At 37.0% G+C, this 23,262-nt stretch overlaps 1 protein-coding gene across 2 annotated transcripts; it reads right to left on the minus strand.

The window, feature by feature from the left end:
* Nucleotides 1-645: 645 nt before the first annotated feature.
* On the minus strand, nucleotides 646-21,605 carry LOC103969702 (probable histone acetyltransferase HAC-like 1). 2 transcript variants are annotated; one of them, XM_009383332.3, is made up of 17 exons: nucleotides 21,122-21,605; nucleotides 20,215-20,565; nucleotides 18,223-18,334; nucleotides 17,664-17,979; nucleotides 17,102-17,581; nucleotides 15,109-16,889; nucleotides 11,034-11,330; nucleotides 10,654-10,929; nucleotides 8,515-8,643; nucleotides 8,158-8,358; nucleotides 7,835-7,977; nucleotides 7,432-7,744; nucleotides 7,078-7,217; nucleotides 4,505-4,583; nucleotides 3,948-4,337; nucleotides 1,371-1,588; nucleotides 646-1,263 (listed from the first exon to the last, which is right to left on the minus strand). In XM_009383332.3, exons 2-17 carry the CDS (start codon nucleotides 20,394-20,396, stop codon nucleotides 1,149-1,151), a joined length of 5,172 nt encoding a protein of 1,723 aa, XP_009381607.2. In that variant the 5' UTR covers nucleotides 20,397-20,565; nucleotides 21,122-21,605; the 3' UTR covers nucleotides 646-1,148. The 2 variants fall into 2 exon arrangements, with proteins under 2 accessions (XP_009381607.2, XP_009381606.2); XM_009383331.3 differs by having other exon boundaries at nucleotides 17,102-17,587.
* Between the last annotated feature and the right edge of the window lie 1,657 nt (nucleotides 21,606-23,262).

Genomic DNA, 23,262 nt, shown 5'->3' on the forward strand with positions numbered 1-23,262 from the left:
CTTTCACAGTTCTACGTCTCTAGTATGATCGTGCGAGATGTGGAGAAAGATGAGGATGTGCAAATGGAGGGGAGTGATGTCCAGTAGCAGGGAAGTGACGTGTAATTGGATGAAAGGCGTCTCCTGGCTGAGTGATGCCTGACAGGGGAGGGAGTGATGTTGGTGGAGTAGAGGAGGCACCTGATGGAGGAGAAGCGGCGTTTCACAAGGCGATGCTCGATTGTGCTGTGCTTCTAATAAGAGGTGATGTAAATATGTAATATTTCCACATGCAAGTTCTGATGTACTAATACTTTCTTTTGACTTCAATTTTTTTAAGCTAATAATTAAATTCGATAAAATTAATAATTTAATTATTCCATCGGGGTTAGATTGTGACAATTGATGAAACTGATGACCTATTGCCACCACATCCACATCGAATATAGTCAGAATCACACCGATTAAAAGTGGGTGAACTTTCGGACATGCAATCTCGCAGTACGTCTCTTTATTTACTGTTTCACCTTTGAATGTGCATCCACAAGTGAGAGAATATATATATATATATATATATATATATATATATATATATATATATATATATATATATATATATGAATGAATGAATGAATGACAGTGCATGAATTTTTCTGGACAACACTGTAAAAGAGAGGACAGAGAGCTTCCTACTTATTTGAAGTGTGTCACGTAGCAATAAACATATTCTACAAAATGGACAAGGGCTAAACAAGCGCAATAGCCGGTCCAACCCCATTCCTCCCTAACCCTTCCAAGTTGGAACACAAATAAAAAAGGGAAATAAAACTGATTAGGAAACTAAGAATTGATGAATTACATAACATAGATGATACAACCACCATCCATGGATGATGAACCACTGCATGACAAAGAGAACCACCACCTCCAGCTGGTTCGTATCGATGGATAACTCAGCAGGTCAGCGGGATTTGGTTATCGACACCATGTGGAAGTCGGACGTTCATGTTCCATTGCATGTCCAACCATTGATTTGTAGAAGAAGCCTTATAAGGATCTGCTAACGACCACTGGCTGCGTACTTGAATGGCGTGCACTTGTGGCATGGAGGGTACAATCTCCTGTTTTTTTCCCTTGGCTAATAAATAACATTGTCACGGTTTGGTTTGTTATCCGGTATCTGCAGCAACCTCAGCAGCACGCTGTCTCATCATCTCCATCACTGCAGCCCTCCGCCGGGAATCAGATTGCTGCTGCAATCTCCTCAAGTGTTCTTTCAGATCTCTGGACAAACAAAAAACCAAACAAGGTTAATCCGCCATTTATGGCAATATGGCAAAACAATCATAAAGAAATCAATAAGCACAACATTTACGGAGTAAACAAAACACCTGCATCGTGGTACACTGCACTCTGATTCTTTACAAGCACGGGAATGTATTTGGAGGAGATACCATATCTTCTTACACAGAACACATCCTCCTGATGCACGCGTCCTGCATTGTATACCATGGCGGAAAAGGCCTTTAACTTTACGGCAGTTAGGATACTGGCACTGAGGAGAGCGACACTGTGAAGCATGGACCAATAGATCTAGCATTTTCCGAAGCTGCAGAATATAAGAAATTGAGTGAGCACATAATAGCGAAAAATTATATTTGCCGAATAGTGCAAAACATTTTAGACTTGAACAAAACAACAGAGAACTTAATAAATAGTTTAAGCCCAGTGTTAGATCTAATATTATACCAAAAGATTTGATGTCAAAGCAGCAAAATCAATTGCATTTTAAGTGATATTTTATTTTGTTCATAATCTTTTGCACCAACACCTGAGAACCTAAAATTTAGCTTTTAAAAAATTGCAAGATTTTTTTTTTGGGTTAATATAAGGAATTATAAGCATCAAGGTTCGCAATACCATACTGTACCAGTATTTTGACCTGGGCTCGGTACCGGTATGGTACGGTACACCGAGCGATACACCCAGGTGTGCCGAGTACTATAGTACTGCTACAGTGCTACAGTAGATTGTTACAGTGCTACAGTGCACTCGGACCGGTAACAAACGGTCCGCGTACCGGCAACTGGTCGGACCAGTACGTACCGCCCGTATCAGGCGGTACAATTCGGTACTGCAGACCCTGATAAGCATATCACATGATGCACCAACAACATTAGCATCACTAGAAGCAAAATATATGGAAAAAAAACTATCGACCCAGACTAGCGAACAAGTTAAAGCAGCAACTAACAGACCACTAACTTTGCTAAGAATTTGGCCAACATTAATAGTACAAGTGGCCTTTAGATTCCAAGAAAATACCTTGCCAACATGATCTGATTTTTATTACAGGGTAATCATAACTTATAAAGGGAAGCAGATATGTGGATCGTGATGTCTTTAGAAACAAATATGAAAGAAACTACCTCTTTCAGAAACAAAGTCTATTTGTACATGCGCGTACACAAAATGTGGTTACTAATGTGCAAATATTGGATCATGAAATTATGTATATGAATATCGCACATGGATACAATTATAGTATTATATACTAAATTAAAGGTCTGTAATGATGATGAAAGAATCTAACAAGTGCTCAGAATGCTCCTAAAAGATATTACAAATTATATAATTTCTCCAATGAATGAATATACAGAAAGCAAGGAACATTTGTGGGGCCCATCAATGCTTATTTACAACTCTGTTTGATCGTGCTATTTATGGCAGATTAAACTACTTAAATAGCGACACAAACATGATCTCTTAATTCCTAGGCTAATTTCTTTTACAAGTGCAGTGTCAAATAGGCAAGCTAATGCATTGATGGCTTTTGAGTTCCGAGGATGAACCAAAATTAGGATGGCAAAATAGACTACTTATGAGTCCTACATTACCTGAGAAGTTGTGCAACTGCATATGTATGATTCATTATAATGAAATAAATTTTTTTCACACATTTTGTTTACAGTGTGCAGGTAAATACATATATATATATATATATATATATATATATACCAAAAACCTCCTTGCAACCACACTGAATCAAAGACCTTTTTTTGTTAAGACATGACTCATTTATTAACACAGGAGTATCGTAAATGGATTTGTACATGTTTAAAAATAATTTTTACCATGAAAAGCTCCTTTGAAAGAATCTCACAGGAAGAGCCATGTCTCAATTGGCATTGTGAGTTTATTTAACAATTTATTTCTCACAATTATTTTCAGGTGCATCGACAAACTCTTTCCTCATTGTGGATGATGTTATGTTGCAGTTGCATAGAAATAATAAGAATTCTTATTCTGTTCTGTTCCTAACAGGGATAAGCTGGTCATATTTAGATCTAATATATTCAGACAAATGAATTTTTTATCAACATATTTAAAAGGAAAAAAAAACTTGGCATTAGAGAATTATAGACACAACTCGCCTAATTATAAAAACAAGCTACATTAGGTAAATTAGTTCCAGATTAGATTTTCCACTGGTGACTAGTGATCTGCAAGATTTAGGCCAACAATTGTAATATTATTGTCTAATAATTGCTTTCCATTTGAATGTCTTTAAAGGATAGAGTTTCATTAGTTCTTATGATTTACATAAAAGAATATGCAGCCTATAATTCTTAAGTAGCATAAGTTATGTTGCATATGCACTTCTGCCAGAGTATATAAAAGAAGCAATAATGCAACTAAAACTAATGGCAATTCCTCATCATGCAAATTTGCACATTATCAGACTTAGTATATAACTAAATCTTTTATCAACAAAAAAAACTAATTCAGGCTCTGAATTCTGCCACAAAACTGTTCTAAAAAAGCAACATAATAAAATAATGTCTGAAAAAATTCATCTCCAAAAGAAAAAGAAATAAGAGCATAACAATGACTATGAATTAAACATGATAACATGCTTGAGGAGTCAACACCTAAATCAGGTACAGATTTTTAATCAACGAAGTTACCTGTAAGACTCGTTTTGCCCGAGCTTCTTTATTTTGTGCATCACGATCAGCTGTTGATGGATGATTGGTCAACATATGAGGATGATCAATACCACCTTTCTGATAACAAGCATTGCACACATCAAAATCAGGACAAGTTTCACAACGCCAGCCCTGACCAGCTTCAATATCATGATGGCAGACATTGCATGTGGTTACAAATGCAGGGGCAGTAGGATTATGGAGGTGGTATAAGACCATCATCGATGAATGCTTGGCACGACGTAGAGTATCATATTGATAATGATTTCCCTGACAAAGACTCAGAAATGCCTGCCTGGTGTCAAAAAATTCACTTTCTAGGATATCATCTTTGTCCTTTGTATCATGAGGGACATCATTATTTTCAACCTACAGGGTACATGCGTTAGCAATCAAAGTCTGTGGTAAAATAAACAAAAAAACACAATCATGCAAACTCATCCACAAGCATATATATTTTTATGGAAATGCACACACAACCATAAGAAGATAATATTTTGAAATCACTCAGAATGAATTTTGTTAGGATAACTTACTGGATATAGCATATGCTTTTCCCTGCTATTAGTAGGATGCCTATCCCTTTCATCAACACTTTGTTCTGCTTCATGACACCTACAAGCCAATAGAAACAAATCAATTCCAGACTCCAATATTTTCAGCTCCTTTTTTAGAACTACATATGAACGAGCAACTTCAATCCATAACAAGTTCATTCAGAGCAACTTGTTACCACTATGGGGAGACTACTAATAAAATAGTTCAAAGTAATGGCTGAAAAACTTCAATCTGATACCATTAAATTTTATGAGTATCATTTGTTTTAACCACTCTAATTTTGTAAAATTATACTCACATTAATGTAAAAAACTGCTTGCTAAATAGACTTCATTTTCTCAATTTCTTTTTTCATTTTCTTTTATCCTTTCTTCAGCAAATGAAACAGTTTCTTCTCATGCTATTACGAAATCATATATCCTTTATCAATAGTAAAAAAAAATCATATGGACCTTCAATACCATTCTCAAGGTTGAAAAGATTATGTGATGTATGAGATCTCATTACTCATTACACCATAAAGTATCCACCAATAACTGACTATATGAATGATTATTTTCCAAGCATTGGAACAAAACCCAGAAGCAACACGTAGAGAATGGTATATTAAGCAAGTGAAAATCAATAGAGGAAAAGAAAAAGATACTGGGCCAAGGAAACTTGAACAACTAACTTCTTTGAACAATGCATACAACTTTTTTCTGCCCTGCTTAACAGTCTTCATAGAAATAAATTCTAAAATGTCCTCATGGTGTTCCAGATAAGGCTCTTTCTTAGGGAAAGGGTGGCAAACAAAAATCTCCTTTCTAACTTTTCTCACTGCATCCACTGGCCATGATATCTATCGCACACATATAACTCAAAAGAGAATCACAAGCCAATATGTACAATCCTCTTTAACACCAACAAAAAATGGAAGTATTTGGCAAGACTTTGTAGTTTGTAGTACAAAATCAGTCTTAACCCGTACTCAAGATAGGCATTCTTTAACTACCTCTGTACAATGGAATTTCAGACAATCTAAACCAAGCTATCTGTAGTCCCAAAGTAAATTGAATTAAATAATTTTCACTTGGAAGCTATTAGTCTCCATTGTTCTCTAATGGTAACATAAATCTTCCAATAGCTAATGGAACCTGAAAACTTGATGATGCAGATCTTATCCTACCCGGATCCCAGATTGGCAGAAACCTAGTTCACATAACATCCCACCTGGAAGGAAATAACTCATTTAGCTAATTTTGTAATTTCCAACAGTTTGGTAGAGTCTGATTCAATGTTGGACTATCAACAGCAAACTATCTGAATGAGAATATAAAGAGGCATTAATTACAAGAGCTAAGAAATTCACTTCAAAAGAGGTTGCTTTTAAGAGAAGACGAGGGCAGCAAAAGAACTTTAGAAGGACAGGCAGACTTTTACATCCCTAGGCCTCATACTGGTGCAGGAGCCTCATGCACTTGGCTGCACGCTACTGAGAGGATATAAGTTATTTAGGTCAATTTTGAAGTCTCCAGCAGTTTGAAAGTATCAATCAGATTACAAATTGAAGGATTACCAACTCAACCACGAGCATATTAAGAGTCACTGAAAATATGATACAACCGTAAGTGTCGTTAGGTCTGGATGAAAAGCCTAATGGCAGTAAAATGGCTTCTAAAAGATAACCACAGACCTTATTTTAAGGAACAGCAACACCATACAAAATTAGGAGCATTAATTAGGCATAATGATGTTTGATAGATTAACTTAATTTCAAATCTATAATTTTCAAAACTGCTAGCCTATCATAAGCTATTAGGTGAAGGACAGAAGAGGAAAGTATAATTCTCTTTCCAAGGAAATGAAATGATCATGACTAACAAGCAATCAACTCTAGAATAAGTACCAAGAAGATGAGTATCATTTTCTAATTAGAACCAGATTATTCAATAAATAGTATAACAGTTGCAAGAACACAATTCCTATAACTGTTTAGGTGCTGTTTAACTCATTTGTTTACCTGTTGACTCAACCTTTTCTTTCCTGTAGAGATTTAAAAATTAGCCAATGATTCAAGAGATGAGACATGAAGTAAAAAAAAGTAACAAGAGCCCTCATAAACACTGCCCCTTATGTTGCCAGAAAGAAGAAAAAACCCTACACATGTATTGAGGAAAAGAACATGAATAAAGATTCAATACTAGCATTGAAAAGTGCCATTCATAGAAAGATTCAATAGTTCTGTAACAAAATTCCAATTTGTCAAGCATTTTATGTTTTCAATTGAAAATTTTAGTATAAAATGGCATTCATGATGTTAGCATACCAACCGGCAACAGATGACCATAACAGTCATACAGTACTTGCAGTAACTAATATGGAGATTGCTAATCCATATTAGACATAGGAGAATTTATGTGAAACCCCCTATTATCACCTATATTTCATAAATTGCTACTACCTCTATGAAGTAAGGCAATCACTTTATGCTTTTTTTTCTCCTTTTGTTTTGATGATATATTAATTAGTCCAAAAATATAAAAGTGCAGCCTTGGAGAATAATACTTACTTATCACAAAGTTGAAAGTTTTTGCACTGGTTGCAAACCCATCGCGTTCCGGATACCATAAGTATGCAACAATGTGTGCAAGCATGCTGCAAATGGACCATAATAAAATCTTCCTTCATAGGGCAGATGGTTTCACCAAGCTGTGTAAGAAGAAAAAAAATGCAGAATAATATTTAGATTACTGGACATGATAACTTCAACAGAAAATTCTGAAAATAATTATGTAAATAAGAAACAAGCAAGATTCATGATCGAAAACCCAACCAGGATTTTATAAGATGATCGTAAGACGATGATATGAACATGAAATCCTCAGTTACGAAATGATGGAAGGCCTGAGTAGAAGAAAAATACCTTTTGCATCAACAAAGCATCCTTAGAGGCATTTCCGGAAAGATCAGTTTGACCGGCAGCTTTTAAAGCTCTTTTTGTAATAGTCATTTTGGTTTTTCCCCTCTTCAGTTGTTTTTTACCATCTTCCTCTTGGCGAAGCTGGTAAATCATATCCTCAGCTGCACCAGGCCAATAATCTCCATCGAAGTAGGGCAAACGAGCTGCAGTTACTTTAGCCTTGCACTCCCCCATAGTTATAAAGAAATGATCATATAAGTTAGTCAGGTCAACAACAATATTCTCCTTGGCAGCTTTTCGAAGCATAGTTAAGTACCTGGTAAAGGTGAAAAACAAATAATGCAAATGCAACCAATAACAATAGCGAAAGGGAAAAAGAAACGACATGAAAGCCTTCAAGCTTTACCACTCCCTGAGTTTGTCAGATTTTGGGGTCTTCTGAATTTCAGGATGGCAATACAGTATGTAGTCTTCGCCCCTCAAAGGAGGACAGGCCCAAATATAACAGCTGGTGAACCCCCGTTTCTTGCAATATTCAAGATATCCAATCTGAAACATATAAATAAAAACAAGTTATCGCTCATAGGTTGAAACAAAGAAGACCTGAAGTATTTCATGCCATTATTGTTTTTGTAGAAAAAGCGTGTGATCATCAATAAAGGACTGAAACAAATTATTCTGAATAATATTTAGAACATAAAAGATAGAAAGATAATAAGGTCAAAGTACCAGAATTTCATGATAAACAAAAGTACGTAAAGCTTCCCCAGTCACTGTTTTGATCTCAGGCCTGAAGTACTTTACAGAATCTAAATATGAGAGATAGACACGCCGCTGGTTGGGGAAAGAGCATTCAGAACCAAATTCTTGAACATACATCCCAAATAGGCATACTTCTACCCCTTCTATCTTCTGAAACAACAATACAGCCTGGAAAAAGCATATTTTAGGTTAAATACACCAATTTCATCATAGACTTGAGCTACCTTTTGATATATTTTATGATGTATGGTGAAACTTTTTCTTCAGCATAGGACAACAAGAAGCATAAATTTCAGTGGCTTATCAAGTATGAAACTTTTGTACCTTGGACTTGTAAGGAAACTCTTTAGGGTAATTTTCCTCCTGAAATATCTCTAGAAACCGCTGCTTTACTTCCAATTTTTTGTCAACAGATGATACTACTCTGACTACAAGCCCTTCAGCCCCTGGTACCTGAAATATGGAAAAGAAGTAATAATTTAGAATTTTCAACTACAATGAATAAGAATTAACCATCTTCAGTAAGAGAAAAAAACAATATTAAAAGGAGAGGAAAGCACGAAAAGAATTTCTTTCTTATCACTTAACAGGAATGTACATGAAACATAATGACAAGGCTAAAAACGAGAAGTTCATATCAAAGTTTTAAAAGCCAATAGAACCCATAATCAACTCATGTTTACCAGTCTGATTAGGTACCATATTAAAACATATAGCTCAATAGCAGCACATATCAGTTCATTTTGAATTTTGAATTATTTTATATTGCTGTCCTGCCCTAAACACCAGCAGTATACCAGACTGATAAACTACCAAAACTAGTATTGGACCAATATTTAAATCCTTTTTTTCCAAGAACCAAATACTAAATTTGCTCTTAGATCTTAGGATAAGAGTAAATCATCTGGGAAAAACTCTCCTAACATGGGTAATATTTAGTTCAAATAAACACTAAAACCATGAGCATATTTAGGAAATCCATCATCCTCGTTGTAAAAAACTGAACCTACAGAAATATAATGATATATGCTTGTATGAAGTAGCTCATGAATCACTCAAATGTGACACCTGAAAATACTCAGTTATATAAGGGAAGGAAAATCATGATTTCTGTATCTGACAAAAAAGGTGAAATAAAACTCAAAGATTAGCCAATTGATCCAGAAACATGTAGGCCAAGGATTAGTGTCAAACTGGAGGCAGCTCTCTTCATAGTTAATAGCTTGGCATGTCAACAAGTCAAACTGTCAATATTTTCAGATTTAAGAAATGGGTACAAAAGACTTAATAAGACCAACAGAGTCTGCAACACCAGATAATATTGATTGGGTCTTGGTCCATGGTAAGACTATTTAATGGGTTCTGATGGAAACAATATTTTCAGCATACATGGGTACGTTTGCATGAGTTAAACCCCCTAGACTATGCAGTCCTGTGGACAGTATTTGTAGGATGGGCATGCATAGCTTAGGTCTAGGATGGGTCCTTGTTCAAACACCAGTTAGTTAGGCCTTCCATATATGATTATATTTGGAGTGTCTTTTCAATGTTCTTTGACAAGTGTTATCTAATGTCTTGGTGTTGATTTTATTTTACATAACCAGTTGATAGTTTAGATAGACTTAGTTTTTACTAGTATATATCAGATATAACTCTGATTTAAGTCTAAATAAAATAAGATATCATCATTTTATCTAGATTCCTAATTCATGCCTTGTCAAGTTGATTAGCAAAGAGTTTAACAAGGTAAAAGGTAAACCAAAAAACACTCCGGTCACACTGCTGACCTTTTATTCTGCTCATATATAATGTATGACAGGAACAAATGAAAATTCCAGTGAAGATTTTAGCCAATGTGCATTGCATGTGTAAAAAAGAAACTATTATAGAGTAGTGGTTTGTCTGTGGATGGACAGTAGGCAAAGAAAGAACATGGTATGGATATCAGAAATCAGACTTATCATGATAGAATATGATGGCTTCACCAGAAGCTTTAACACAAAAAAGCAGACTTATAATAGATGGTCTCTGAAATGTTGAACTACAGGTCCAGAATATCTTAAGGTTCAATCAGAGTAATTACTTGCTTTATCTACCTGGAAAATAGGACATGAGCTATATCTGCCAATTATATCTGACATTAAACATTGAAATCCCATCAGAAATAAAGGAAGGATTAATAGAAGAAAAGATGCAATCGTAACAGAAGAGAAAAGGAACCTGGCCACTGGCCAAATGTAACTCAACTGCTACAAACAAATTTATCAATTAATAATGCCACAGAAGTCTAAATAAATGGAGGTTGTTACTTTGGACCATTTATAAGTTGAACACCGGCATAAGTATTAACGAAGTTTTCAGTTGTAGTTCCTTGAATATATATCTTTCATGCTCCTCAGAAGTTTAGATCAAACAGAAATTTGTAGAATTGAAACGGAAATGCAAAACAAATATCTCACTCACCTCATCAAAATTTTTCCCGAGATGCCTGGATCTCTCTTGCCTCTCTTGCTTAAGCCGTCTAAAAAGTCGTCGTTCTATGTGATCACTGAGAATAGTTTTTGGCAAATCTTTTGCACCAAGAACAGCACTCTGAGGCAAAGGCTTGCGCTCACCTCTTTCTATCTCCTTAACACAACAATTAGGGCAAGTGAATTCTGCTTCTCCATCATTTCTTCGACCATTAAAAAGAGCACATACTTGATGTTGCCAAACTTCACATTTATCACATTGCACCCACTGAAATAGAATGTGGATGGCATATGTTTGAGCATTATGCACAATAGGCTCTAAAACTCAAAAGAAAAAAAGAGAAATCAAGATAACACAAAGAAGAAACACACCCATTCTTCAGTTTCCTCATCATTTCTTTTCTTTTCAAGCTTTGTCTTTAAAAATGTAGATCCTTCAGCTTCTATAGTTTCACCTCGAGCCTCATTATAGCATGGGATACAGAAGTAATGACGGGTTTCACTGCTTCCAATTGTATAATAGAATGCATTTCGTTTTATTCGGGCACCACATGGAGAACAATATATTGGAGGGGGTTCAAAAGTTAGCTTTTCCACTGCACAAAGCTGGCATGAGTTTTCAGTCATCGAACGTTCCCTTGCTTGATTCTTCTCAGCTTTAGCCTTGCTCTGTAAAAACATAAAAAGACAATACTGATTATTTGTCTGATTGAAATAGTGCTAACAATTCCAGATGTGGTTAACTATAATCCGCATGGAAGTTGCTCAACTAGCAATTTCTATAAGCATTGACCAGAATACCTTTGTATTTATGCCTGCAAGAACTTCCATAAGACAGCCATAAAATGTAGAAAAGTGGAGAATGAGAGATTGGGAAGGGATCACAATTTAGACAGTGAGTGATGAAACAGGAAGTTTAGGAAGTACTGTTAAACTTCTGATTTCAACCACATTAGTTCCATAATGATTGCAATTCTCTACTCCAATAAATGAATTATCATTTAAGTCAGGCTGACTCAACCTTACATACATAATCCCCAGGAAATGAATTATCCAATACAAATGCCATGTGGCATATGGACAATTTCAGAAACACAAAGGAATTACACCTTTAAATGGCTAGTTATGATGTGCAAAAAGATGGATAAGCAGTAACCTCGCCACAGAACTTCCCTAACCTTTTAGAAACCCTTATTTTGGTTGTAAAAGTCTGCATTCTTATATCATCTTTTCCTTTCATTTTCTTTTCTTCATTTGTAGAAATTTTTGAATCTAAAAACTGGATGAAGATAGAAAAATAAGGGGAACCGAAATTGGACAATAGTTAGAAATATGGTATTATATACTACATCAGCTTATATAATGTTGATAAAAAACATTACAGACACAAAAAACATTAGAAGCATCCTTGTGAAACCTGAATTCTATTGAAAAAATGCTAAAAAGAACTAGCTGCCACTCTACAGTTTCATCAAGAATTTTGACACGATTCTTTTTTATACTTAGTAAAAATATAATTTTAGTTTGAAATACAGCCTGTATAGAAGTCACTTGAAAAAGTTATCATGTATATTACAACCTGATATTTAAATAAACATTATTTCATGTGTAGACAAAATGCCTTTCAATTATGTTAACAGACTTTAAATATCAGTTGGATCTGCAGGTTGCACACAATCTACTGACTTGTCTAAAATGACTATAGAACCAAAATATGAATGACATGCATAATCACCAAATACATGAGAAAAATACATCAGTCATTCTTTGCACAAGAATAATAAAGTATCATTAATGGGCTTACCAGATGACCTATTAACGTATGGTCACTATTATCAAGTTCAGCCACTGTCATATTTCCATATTTATGGTAAAAAAAATTGACATACTGAAGGCTGGTGCAAGTATCTTGATCCTATATGAATATTTTTTTCTAGTGCTTTCATCGGAGTATTTCGTACAGAATAGTTATAATACCTCAAGAACTGATGTAGTACATGTCACCAGAGTGACACATACTGCACCAGAAAACAGGGATGCTAATAGGCACTCATGTGCCCACCTAGGCGCCCGAACGAGGCAAGGCTTGAGCGCCTCAATATAACATTGGTGAGTGCCTTGGTTGCCTGGCGCAGCTAATCAAATTCCCAGATTTGATCAGATCCTAGCTTGAGTCAATTGGTTTGATCAAATCATTAAAAGATTTTATAATATTTTGGTTCAAGCCACTTGGTTTGATCAAATCTTTTAATAAAAATATAAAAACACCTCCCCCGGTGTCTAACGAACCCTAATTCTCATCCCTCTCCGCCTTGTTGCATGCAAAGTAACCAGTGACTCACAATCGACATTCGCGCACAAGTAGCTCCCCTCCCCCAGAACAACAATGCCTCCCCTCTCTTGCGAATGATAGCATGGCGATGCCTCCCATCTTGCGGATGACAACACATGGCGATGCCTCCCCTTCAACCAGCAGTACCTCCCTCTCTCTAAGATGTCTCCCCCCTCACCACCTTCGCTCTGTCTCTCTTCCAACGTAGCACCCTATTCTTCTTTCTTTCTTTCGCTACGGTGCAACCCTCCTCTCTTCTCTTTCTCATCAATGCAGGTTCCTCTCTCTCTCTCTCTCTCTCTCTCTCTCTCTCTCTCTCCTGGCGAAGAAAAACCCCTCCCCTATATTCTCGGTCTCTCTCGATGGTGCAGCCCCCCTCTCTTTTCTCTATCTCTCCTGCAGATGCATCCCCCTTCTCGATCTCTCTCTAAGCTGACAGTGTAGCCCCCTCTCTTTCTCTTCCAGCAGCACAACCCCCCCCTCTCTTCCCGCTCTCTCCGTCTCTCTCAATGGTGCAAACCCGCTCTTCTCTCTTCCAACAGTGCAACCCCCGTCTCGCCTCTCTCTTCTCATGGTGCAGCTCCCTCTTCTCTCTCCCAATATCCGGTGGTGCAACCCTCTCTCTCCCTCTCTACTGTGAAGTCGTTAGCCGTGCCCCCTCCCACTGTTGGAGGGGGCACGGCCTCAACCCCCATTCCTCCACTTTCAGACCCATTCCCCTGCTCTCAACCCCCTCCCTTACTCTCCACCACCCACCCGGAGTGTTAGTTCTGTTAATAATAATGTTAATTCTTATTAATAACAATTTACGAATAGTATTAATGTTAATTTTTAATCCTTAATTATATTCTCTATAATTTTTATTTTGACAAGTATCTTGCTTCGCTTAAGCAAGCACCTAGGGCCTCGGGCATTTTAAAATATTGACACTTTTTAGCTCCTAATGCCTTTGATAGCACTGCTCTAAAGGTATTAGTTTGGGCACATGCTTGGGTCAATTGGCCTGTGTCAATTTCAGAATTATATTGTTCCAGAATGGTATTGGCAAATCCCCATGTCATGAAACTAAAATCCTTGATTCATATAAAACATCTGCATCTATCAAAGATGAGAGTTGTGAGCTTTGTCCGACTACAGTTCAAGCATATGCACTGTAATAAGTTGGAATTGGCTTGTGCAACAAATGATCCAAAAGTGATGAAATTTGCCAAGATAATAAAGGAGTGGGAGAATGCAAGTGCCTCAAAGTAAAAAGAACAAGTTTAAATTTATTAGTCAGTGATTCCAAAATTAACCATTCACCTTTTGATAACAAATCCAACATATACAAGATACTTCAGGAATAAATTTTTAAGGAACCTAAGAAAACTGAATGTCAGATGATGTTTGATGGAGTTGCCATGAAAGATCTTTAAAGCACTCAAGATGCACTTATAATCCAACAAGAAAACACATCTAAAGATTGACTAGTGAAAACATAAATTATATCATATATTAATAACTTTGATGAAAGACTAATACATTGGGTGCCCAAGATTCAAGCCATGAACCTCTCTACTTGCAAAAGTAAGACTGTATACATTGAGCCTCCCCAGACCAGGGCAGAGAACTTCTAGGCCGGGTTTTTTATATAAGCCACTAAGCCCAACCTCTTCAATTTCTGAACTGACAATTAAAAGGTTATTTGAGATAGTGAACTATATCACACACATCAAAACCCTGTTAGCCCAGGAATTGTGAACAGAATGTTCAGAAGATCTAAGGCATTTCAGTAGCAATACAAAGATAGAGCAGCTCCTTACTAAAGCATCACATAGTGATAAGGCTGGCACATCAGGTAGAAATAACCTTGTTAACTAAAATAAGGTTAGTAACAAAAAGTGAAGAAAAAAGGATGAATAGTTATCTAGATCAATAATCAGTTACAATAAAAGAGAACATAAGCTTGTCATTACCATAAGGGGACCCAAAAAAAATGGGAATATAATATATATGCTTTGTAGGTTTTGATAATTTCAAAAGTCTTTCAGTTAAAATTTGAAGAAGGAACACAAAAAAAAAATCTTAAGCATGTCAAGCACAAAAAAAAAATCTTAAGCATGTCAAGAACCTAACCTGACCAACCCATTGCCTCAAACCCATTATATGCTCCGTAATCTGTTCCGGAGTGAACAGTTCAATCAATGAAACACCTTTTATCTTTGGCTTCCCTGATTTATTTCCAGTTATTTGATCTGTTGTTTGGTTACCTGGATCTTGCTTGATTTCTATGGTAGACTGATCCAGCATTTTATCAACCACCATATTTTCTTGTTTGACATGAGAGTTGACAGAATTGGAAACACTGGGATCTTTTTCACAGGTTGGCAAGTTCTTATTTTCACTGATATCACTGCCAAAAACTGGTACTTGTTCATGACCAGAGCCAGTAGGTTCATCCATCTTCAAAACAACCTCAGAATTAGCAGATATCATCACAGTTCTGTGTTTGCATTCTAAAGCCTCTGTCTCCTGGAAATCACAGTGCTGGTTCCCTGAAGGCAGACAGACCACAGAAGCTTCAACCTTAGGAAGAAAAGGAGATATATGTTGAACCTTCATGCGCTTGGATGCAGGCTGCCTGTCCCCAGAATCTTCAGTAGGAATTGTATCTGTTCTCATTCCATCAGAATCTGTTTTTATTTCAGTAACCACACTAGTGTCTGACAGAGCACGAGCATGTGCCTTATAATTTGCTGCTATATGATCACGTACTGGAATGCACACTGGACAATCAGCCACTTTGCAATTACGGATATGCCTGACAAGTTTCCTAGATTGGGAACAGCGTGGAAACCTACATTGCTCACTGTTGCAGGCATCCATATGCATAATTAACTCCTGAGCTTTCAAGCAGTTGGATTCTCTACATAGTCCCTTTCTTGATGGACACCTGTGGGCATGATGCAGAAACAACAGCCACCTTATCTGTTTCAAATAGTCTTGTTGCTTTATAGAGTCTTCACGTCCAGAATCTACTTCTCTAGCAGAAACATTAGGTTGCTGAGTGTCATCTTGCCCTGCTATTCTTTGGTTAAGCTCCTCCTGGAGTTGTTGGCATGATTGTTTTTCTGGCATCTGTGCTTGCTTTAGTGGTTGCGGATGCCATTGAAATTGCAGAAGTTCATCTTCTTGCAATTCACTGGATATGTGACCAATGTTCTCCGAAAATCCATCAGACTGCAGGTGCGGATGCAACAATTGCAGTGAACCCTCTGAAACCGAGACATGAAAATCTCGAGGGCTGGGCAAATGGCCAAGAAATTGAGCACTTTTAGCGTGACCTTCGGCAGAAGCATTCTGCTGGTATTGAGTCTGTAAGTCTGGAGGTTGGACATGTCGAGCTGCTGACTGAATCAAAGGCTCAGAACAAGTTACATTAGAATGAGAAGGAACTAGCTGCTCACCAAAATGTGAAGTCGCTGAAGACTTTCTCAAAGAATCATTCATTAGTGCAATTTGTTGGTTTTGCTGCTGTCTCTGTGGCAGCAGATGCTGATTCTGAACAAACTGTGCATAAGTTTGATTGGGCTGCTGTGTCGATTGCTGCATGTGCTGTTGTGATTGCAGTAGTTGTTCCCTCGTAGACTGAGATGACTGGTAATTCATTTTCTCTGAATGATCAAGCAACTGAGGTATTATATTCAGAGGAAGTTGTGTTGACTTGAAACTTGCATTGTAGTTTAGCAACCCTGCATTTGCTCTTAACTTGTGATGCAAATTAACAGAATTCATGTTATTCATAGCAGATAAGCTGGATGAATCAGGTCCATGAAAGGTCTCAGAATGTGTTATATCAGTAGTTCTCACTGTATTACCATCATCAACCACAGGTAATATTTGCTGTGATAATGATGCTGTAGAAAAACAAAGTTAAATCCTCTTAAGTTTGTTACAAATAGAAAACTTAGAAATTAATGATAGACAACGTGAATTTGTATGAAGCTACGAACAAAGATATTCCACTTAAAAACACCATCTGTGAACTGGAATCAACTACATGAACAGAAAATTAGAGAAGAAAATATTCATGAACATCTTAATTTATGCTTAAAGCAGGAAAGATTACTTGGCATCCTTGGTTGATGATGTTGCTGCAAAGGCTTTGGAGAACTAACATAAGGATTCGGAGTCAGGACACCCTCAGATGCTGCAGACCCACTTAGTTGCATGGTGTTTCCAATTAATCCCAATGCACCATTTGCAAGTGCATGTGAGAACCCATAAGGGGAACCCTTGTGCAGAACATTGGACCTCATTCCAGCATTAATTTGAGCACCAAGACTATTGAATATATGGCTGTTTTGACTCACAGCATATTTCTTTTGTTGGAGTGACTGTGGAGCCACAGGAGTCTCAGTGCTAGAAAATCCAGTTCCATTTGAACACTCAGAATTTGCAGATGCTGCCTGTTGACTATTAAGTCCAGGAGTTGGTATCATCTGACTAAATTGTCTCGGTATGCTGGTTGAAGCCACTGAGGACATTATATTACTTCCACCTGAACCAAGACCAAAATTGGCCGACTGGTGCTGGTAACCATTACAAACTGTTCCTACAACAAACATACAATCAATCCACAGCAGTAAACCTTAAATATTAAACAAAGACTAACTATGCCCAAAATTTACCATCGGAGGCATTGAGGGAGGTATTGTTTCCAGCATCAGGTGGACCATTTGCAGTTGATAGTAAGTTTGCCATGTTTGCTTTAGTTTGAGGTGCAACAGCAGTATTCCTGGCAGTAACTGTAGGGTTCTCTAGTTGAACTGAAACTGCAGTATTGGTGCTGCCATTATTTGAAATACCAGGAGTTGGAATCATTGTGCTAACAGCAGAGGAAGGTGTAATATGATGTGACAAGGGTCGACTGTTGTTGAGAACATTCTTTATTATGGAGCACAAACGATGATCAACTGGATCCAAAGCTAAATTCAAATAAACTTCCTGATCACAGGAACACATATGCATTAGATGGACTGTGAAAATTTCAGTAGAGGAATAGAAACAGCCAATTATATCAAAAAACTGTGTTTTATCATAACGAGAACTCCAGAATTGAAGTTTCACGGTAGCACTTTAAGCAAACTATAATTCCCTGGACTTAAATCGAAATAAGATAAAGGATGAAACATTTGAATAAAAGAGTTCTCACATAAATGAAAAGAAACATTGGTAAAAAGTAGTTACCCTTGTAGCAGCTTCCCTGAAAATACGATCTTCCAAACGCCTAACAAGCTCTGGTACTCTACGTACCCACTCTTCAGAATACGCTTGATTTTTTCTTTGAAGAATATTGTAGCTGAAACATCCAAGCAATTAAAATTTTCACAACAAATCAAGAAGCACAAATGTTAATGCTTAGAAAATGTTACATATTTCCAGTACTGACAAAAGAGAAAATAAAGAAAATAAGGACATACATTTTCAGCTTGCAAAGTGAATGAAGCCTACAACTATTAGGAAATATCCTTAGTGCCATAAATACACTAGAATATGATGCTAGGTTATCTTATAAAGAACTAGGTTTCTGTGTTTCATGATAATCTATTCCCTAGTCACTTCACTTTGATGTAAATATTGCCAACATAAGGACCAACACCACTTAAAGTACATATCACAGACTGTAAGGTATGGACAATCACATAATGCACAAATACCACTTTTACAGAAAAGTGCAGATTCCAGAAACAAAGGTGTACCAGGACAAAATGTACAAGTAGAAAAAATATTTGTTGTTTTGTCCTAGTGGTGAAATTCTATATTTCTAAAGGTACAATTGGGACGTCATCTCATCAATTGGAATTACATGTCCAATAGAAGTCCTTAAAAATAAAAGTTACGAAAGAGAAACAAACAAAGGCATACATTCACAAGAGAGACAAAGCCAAATCCATGCATGCATGCATGCAAAGTTTTGATTATGAAAGCATATCAATAGCATCCTTGTCTGCACAATTTGTGAAAGTGTTCCTACACTAATTAGTATAACATTCATGGAAATGAAGCTTCTGTCTCAAGTAACACGACTCTTACATTAACCATCGACGATAAATCAATAACAATGTAATATCACAAGAAACCAACAAAAACTACAGCAGTCAGTAATAAGATTCTAAGGTCAGTTTCTAGTTATAATTAAATATTAGATATATTTATTGCTACAAAGTTCATGACATGCAAATTGTTACTTGGATTTTTGTGAGTATGATGTAGCAACAAATATATGGTGCCATTCAACATGTAAAGAGACAGATGCCTACTTATGAATAATAAAATCCTATCATATGAATGTATTATGGAATTGGCATGAACAAGAAACAAAGTCAACTGGGCAGCGAGATTTATCTTACAGTAATAGCACATATGTTGACACTAGAAGATCATGACAATGTACAGGTCTGTAACTAGCAGACTTCCAACTTAATGCCAATTACCTAGGTCAGACACCAAAAAGGTACCAGTTTGCAACCCCACCCCACCCCCTCTTCCTCTCTTCCCTCCCAAAGAAAAATAAAAACAACATCCACCCCTCATTTTTCTTTACTTTTTCCCTTTTTTTCAGTGGTTGAGATCCCAAAGATGTTGCTCACACACACGATTCAGCAGTTTCATAAGATCATGATGGTGATAAAAAGGTAAGATAAAATGCTGAATTGATATAGGCAACTATGGAGATTCCCACACTAATTACAATATAACGGCAGCATTTTACTTTCGATGGCCCTGTTTTAGCAACTTGCCACCTTGCCATATTGGCTTCTAATCTTGGATGGAAGCAGATAACAGCAGATGAGCAGATTACTGCAGCAGACACAACATGTAAAACTTGGATTGAAGCAGATAAAACATGCGTATAGCAGGATAAACATTGAATATATGGGTTCTTAAATACCCAAGACCTTGAACCAAGGCAAGGGATACCAGCAGCTGAGCTAAGACTGGCTGGTCTTAAGTTAGAATGTCACTGCTTAAGAAATATAACCTAATATCACAACAAGGCATTGAGGAATAATAGTCAGTGCTTTCTTCTAAATCCATCGCCAAAAAATGGATTAGTCTAGGCTTCATCCATCACCTTGAGCCACCAACACAATTGGATGACCATGACTGAGTATGCAAGGTCAAAGTTGACAGAGAGAACTTAAGACATAATAATTAAGTTGCAAAGTGAATACTCACATTTTCTGCTGCATGGTAGCACGACCATTCTGAAGTTCAGAATCCATGGGTCCCGATCCAAGACCCTGCATCTGGGATGCCATAAAATTTCCAATCTGCTGGGAAGGACCTGACACTTGTGTGCTTGATTGGGTAGACATCTGACTGGAGATTTGACCAGTCAAATGAGCATGAGCATTCATTTTCCTCCCTTTTGGATGTCAACACCCAAGTTCCAATCATAACACAACCATTAAACAGGACGAAAGAGCACGGGCTTTTAGCTGAAGATGCAATATTCCCAATGTTTGATAAAAAAAGAAGGCTGCTAGAGACATTTTTGCTCAGGCCATCAAGCTCCTGATAACTGATCTGCATGATGACCAATTTCAGCATGGATCATGCACTAAACAAAGTGAAGGGATGCTAAAAGGCAAGTTGTTTAGCTTCAAAAACATACACGCAACCAAAAAAGCAATAAATCGACTAAATAATAAACACCACAGGTCTTTCTAGTTCTGAAGCGTCTTTGGCGCATTCAGAGCTCACGCCAACACAAGGATTACGATCATAATCCCTTCAACTTTACAACCAACCGCAACACAAGGGAATGAGTTTTGACACCAAGACCAACAGCAATTACGAATCAACAAGCCCTAATTTAAGAATTGAATCCCGACGGCATTGGCTCTGCCGCGAGGACCAGACGCATATGCAGCAAGCAAGACAGACATCATAGGTTTCCGGACGATGAAAGATGACAGAAAATCTCTGGGCTTATCAAAATATCTCTTTTCTCCGTCAAAATAAGACAACAAAGAGACATTAACTACACAATCATGTCGCTGGCCCAAACCCTAGCTACCCCAGCATCGATCAAAATGAAGCTCAATCAACAAACTAATACGAACAATCAAACCCAACTGACCTACGAGGGAGTAGGAGCAAGGAGTCTCAGGCGGGGACGGCGATCACCGGTCGTCGTGTGTCGCGGGGCAGCAGCAGCTGGACGAACTCCGCGAGCAGCGGCGATTAAAGGGGGAAAGCAGGAGGCCCGAAGGTCTGCTTGATCAAAAACCCCCCGACTACCGATCCAAGATCTGTGGAGCGGGACGAATTCGAGCGAACGGGGAGGAATCGAGCAGCTTCCGAATCGAAGCCCCTTGACCGGATACTAATTCCTCCCTTGGAGTCCAATCAATTAATGCGAACCCGGGCGGTGGGCTTCCCCTCTTCCTCCCTCCCTCCTCGATCGATCGACGGATCCGATCTCGTAACAACGCTTCGAGGAAGTCTGGAATTAGAATTTTCTTTAACCCCGATTTGGTGTTCTTTGTTTCCTTTTCTGGTCGTTCGCCCACCGCCGCTTTGAAGCCCGATCGAAGACCCAGGCGATTTCTACAGCCGTCAGTCACGCACGTGAGGATAAATGCGGGGGGCGAGGAGGGGGGTGCGCCGGGGGGGGAGCGCTTCCCCACACCCCCCCCACCCCCTTCCGAGCTCACGGAGTTCTCCCTGTCACACCTATCCGCTTTCTGATTGGATGCGGGTTAGATACCTGCGTGGGACCCACGTTTGAAGCCGTCGCCTCGTCCCGAATTACGAGGTAGGTAGGCAACGAGGTAACGAAAAGGGTGTCGAAAAGCAGTTGCCAAAAACAACATGGGATGAAATGGACGGACGGGGATTGGCATTTGGCGTCGAGCAGACGGTGTTAATTTGCCGGTGCTTTGCACCGCATGGTAATTATGAGCAATGCATATTCACTATGGTGTAGCCCAGAAATCACACCAAGAAAAATATTAGTCACATTAAATTTAATAGAGGATATTATTGATCCACCTATAATGAGCATGAGAGGTTACTAGGAAAAAAAAATTGGCATCATATTAGGTAAATTATAATTATCTATGTTAAGAATATGGGAGATTCTTGAAAAAAATATTTTATTTATGAGCATTTATCTTGTATATCTATGTTCAAAATCTCATCTAATAAATTTTTGAAGATACCAAAATAGTCTAGCTTGTAACAAGTAAGCTATTAGGATCAAATATTAATCTTCACCATTATCCTTTGTAGAATATATATATATATATATATATATATATATAGTTTTATATTCCTAGGAAAATAAAATGAGATAAAATTATCTTAATTATGAACATCTATGAATGCTTGAGACTACTAAAATTAGTAGTGTGAAGGTCTAAGAAAATATTAATAAAAGTAAGATAATGTATCGAATTATTCTTTCTTGTTTTATAAATTTTACCATATAATAATACAAAGTCTCTGAAACCATATCATTGAGGAAAGGCGTATGTCGACTTGAAACCATGTCTTTGAGGATATCCATGCTGATTGAAGATGAAACAACAAGGTTTACTTCCAAAAAATTTCTCTATATTAAGGATCAGCAGTAAGTTTTTTCCTTTTTTTTTTTTTTTTGGCATCAGTAATGCATAGACATTCTTGGTTATTTTATTTGATGAAAGTTTAAATAAAGTTAATCGTAAACTTTATTTATGGAAAAAATATTCAAAACTAATTATTTTTTAATTAAGTAAAACTGTATATATGTATATAATCTTAGTAATATCGATAGTATATATGAGGAGATAGTTAAATTAAATGAATAAGAAGTTCGATAAGTAAAAGATTCATGCATCTTAGATGATTATTTTATAAGATGAAGATATTAATGAAAATATTATTTATCGAGTTCATACTATATTGAGTGGGATGTTTGAAGTTTTCTTCCAATAAATTTCTTATCGATATGGGGCTATATCAGGGTTAAATAATAAGTTATTATATTTATACATCAGCAATGAATGAACTTACTATATTTGTTTTATTTTATTATGATATTATTTGACTGGATGAAAATAATAATAATAATCCTGAACTTGAGCGTGGAGTTCAAACTATGGCGATAAAGTATGGTGGAATGGTAGAAGTTTCATACGATCATCATCGAGTGCGTCTAAATTAGAAACAAACTAATATTATAAAATAATATAGTTAGACATAGAGAAACTAAAATTATAAATAGTATTGCTAAAA

This window comes from Musa acuminata, chromosome BXJ1-10, assembly GCF_036884655.1.
Source record: "Musa acuminata AAA Group cultivar baxijiao chromosome BXJ1-10, Cavendish_Baxijiao_AAA, whole genome shotgun sequence".
NCBI classification, from domain to species: domain Eukaryota; kingdom Viridiplantae; phylum Streptophyta; class Magnoliopsida; order Zingiberales; family Musaceae; genus Musa; species Musa acuminata.

What these genes read in the sequence shown, in the direction of transcription:
- LOC103969702 (XM_009383331.3), bottom strand. Translation starts at nt 20,396, where the DNA reads ATGAATGCTCATGCTCATTTGACTGGTCAAATCTCCAGTCAGATGTCT. An exon ending in CTCCCTCAATGCCTCCGATG is followed by an intron (nt 17,588 to 17,663) that starts GTAAATTTTGGG and finishes TGTTTGTTGTAG; the next exon opens with GAACAGTTTGTAATGGTTAC. An exon ending in ATGAGGAAACTGAAGAATGG is followed by an intron (nt 10,930 to 11,033) that starts GTGTGTTTCTTC and finishes ATTCTATTTCAG; the next exon opens with TGGGTGCAATGTGATAAATG.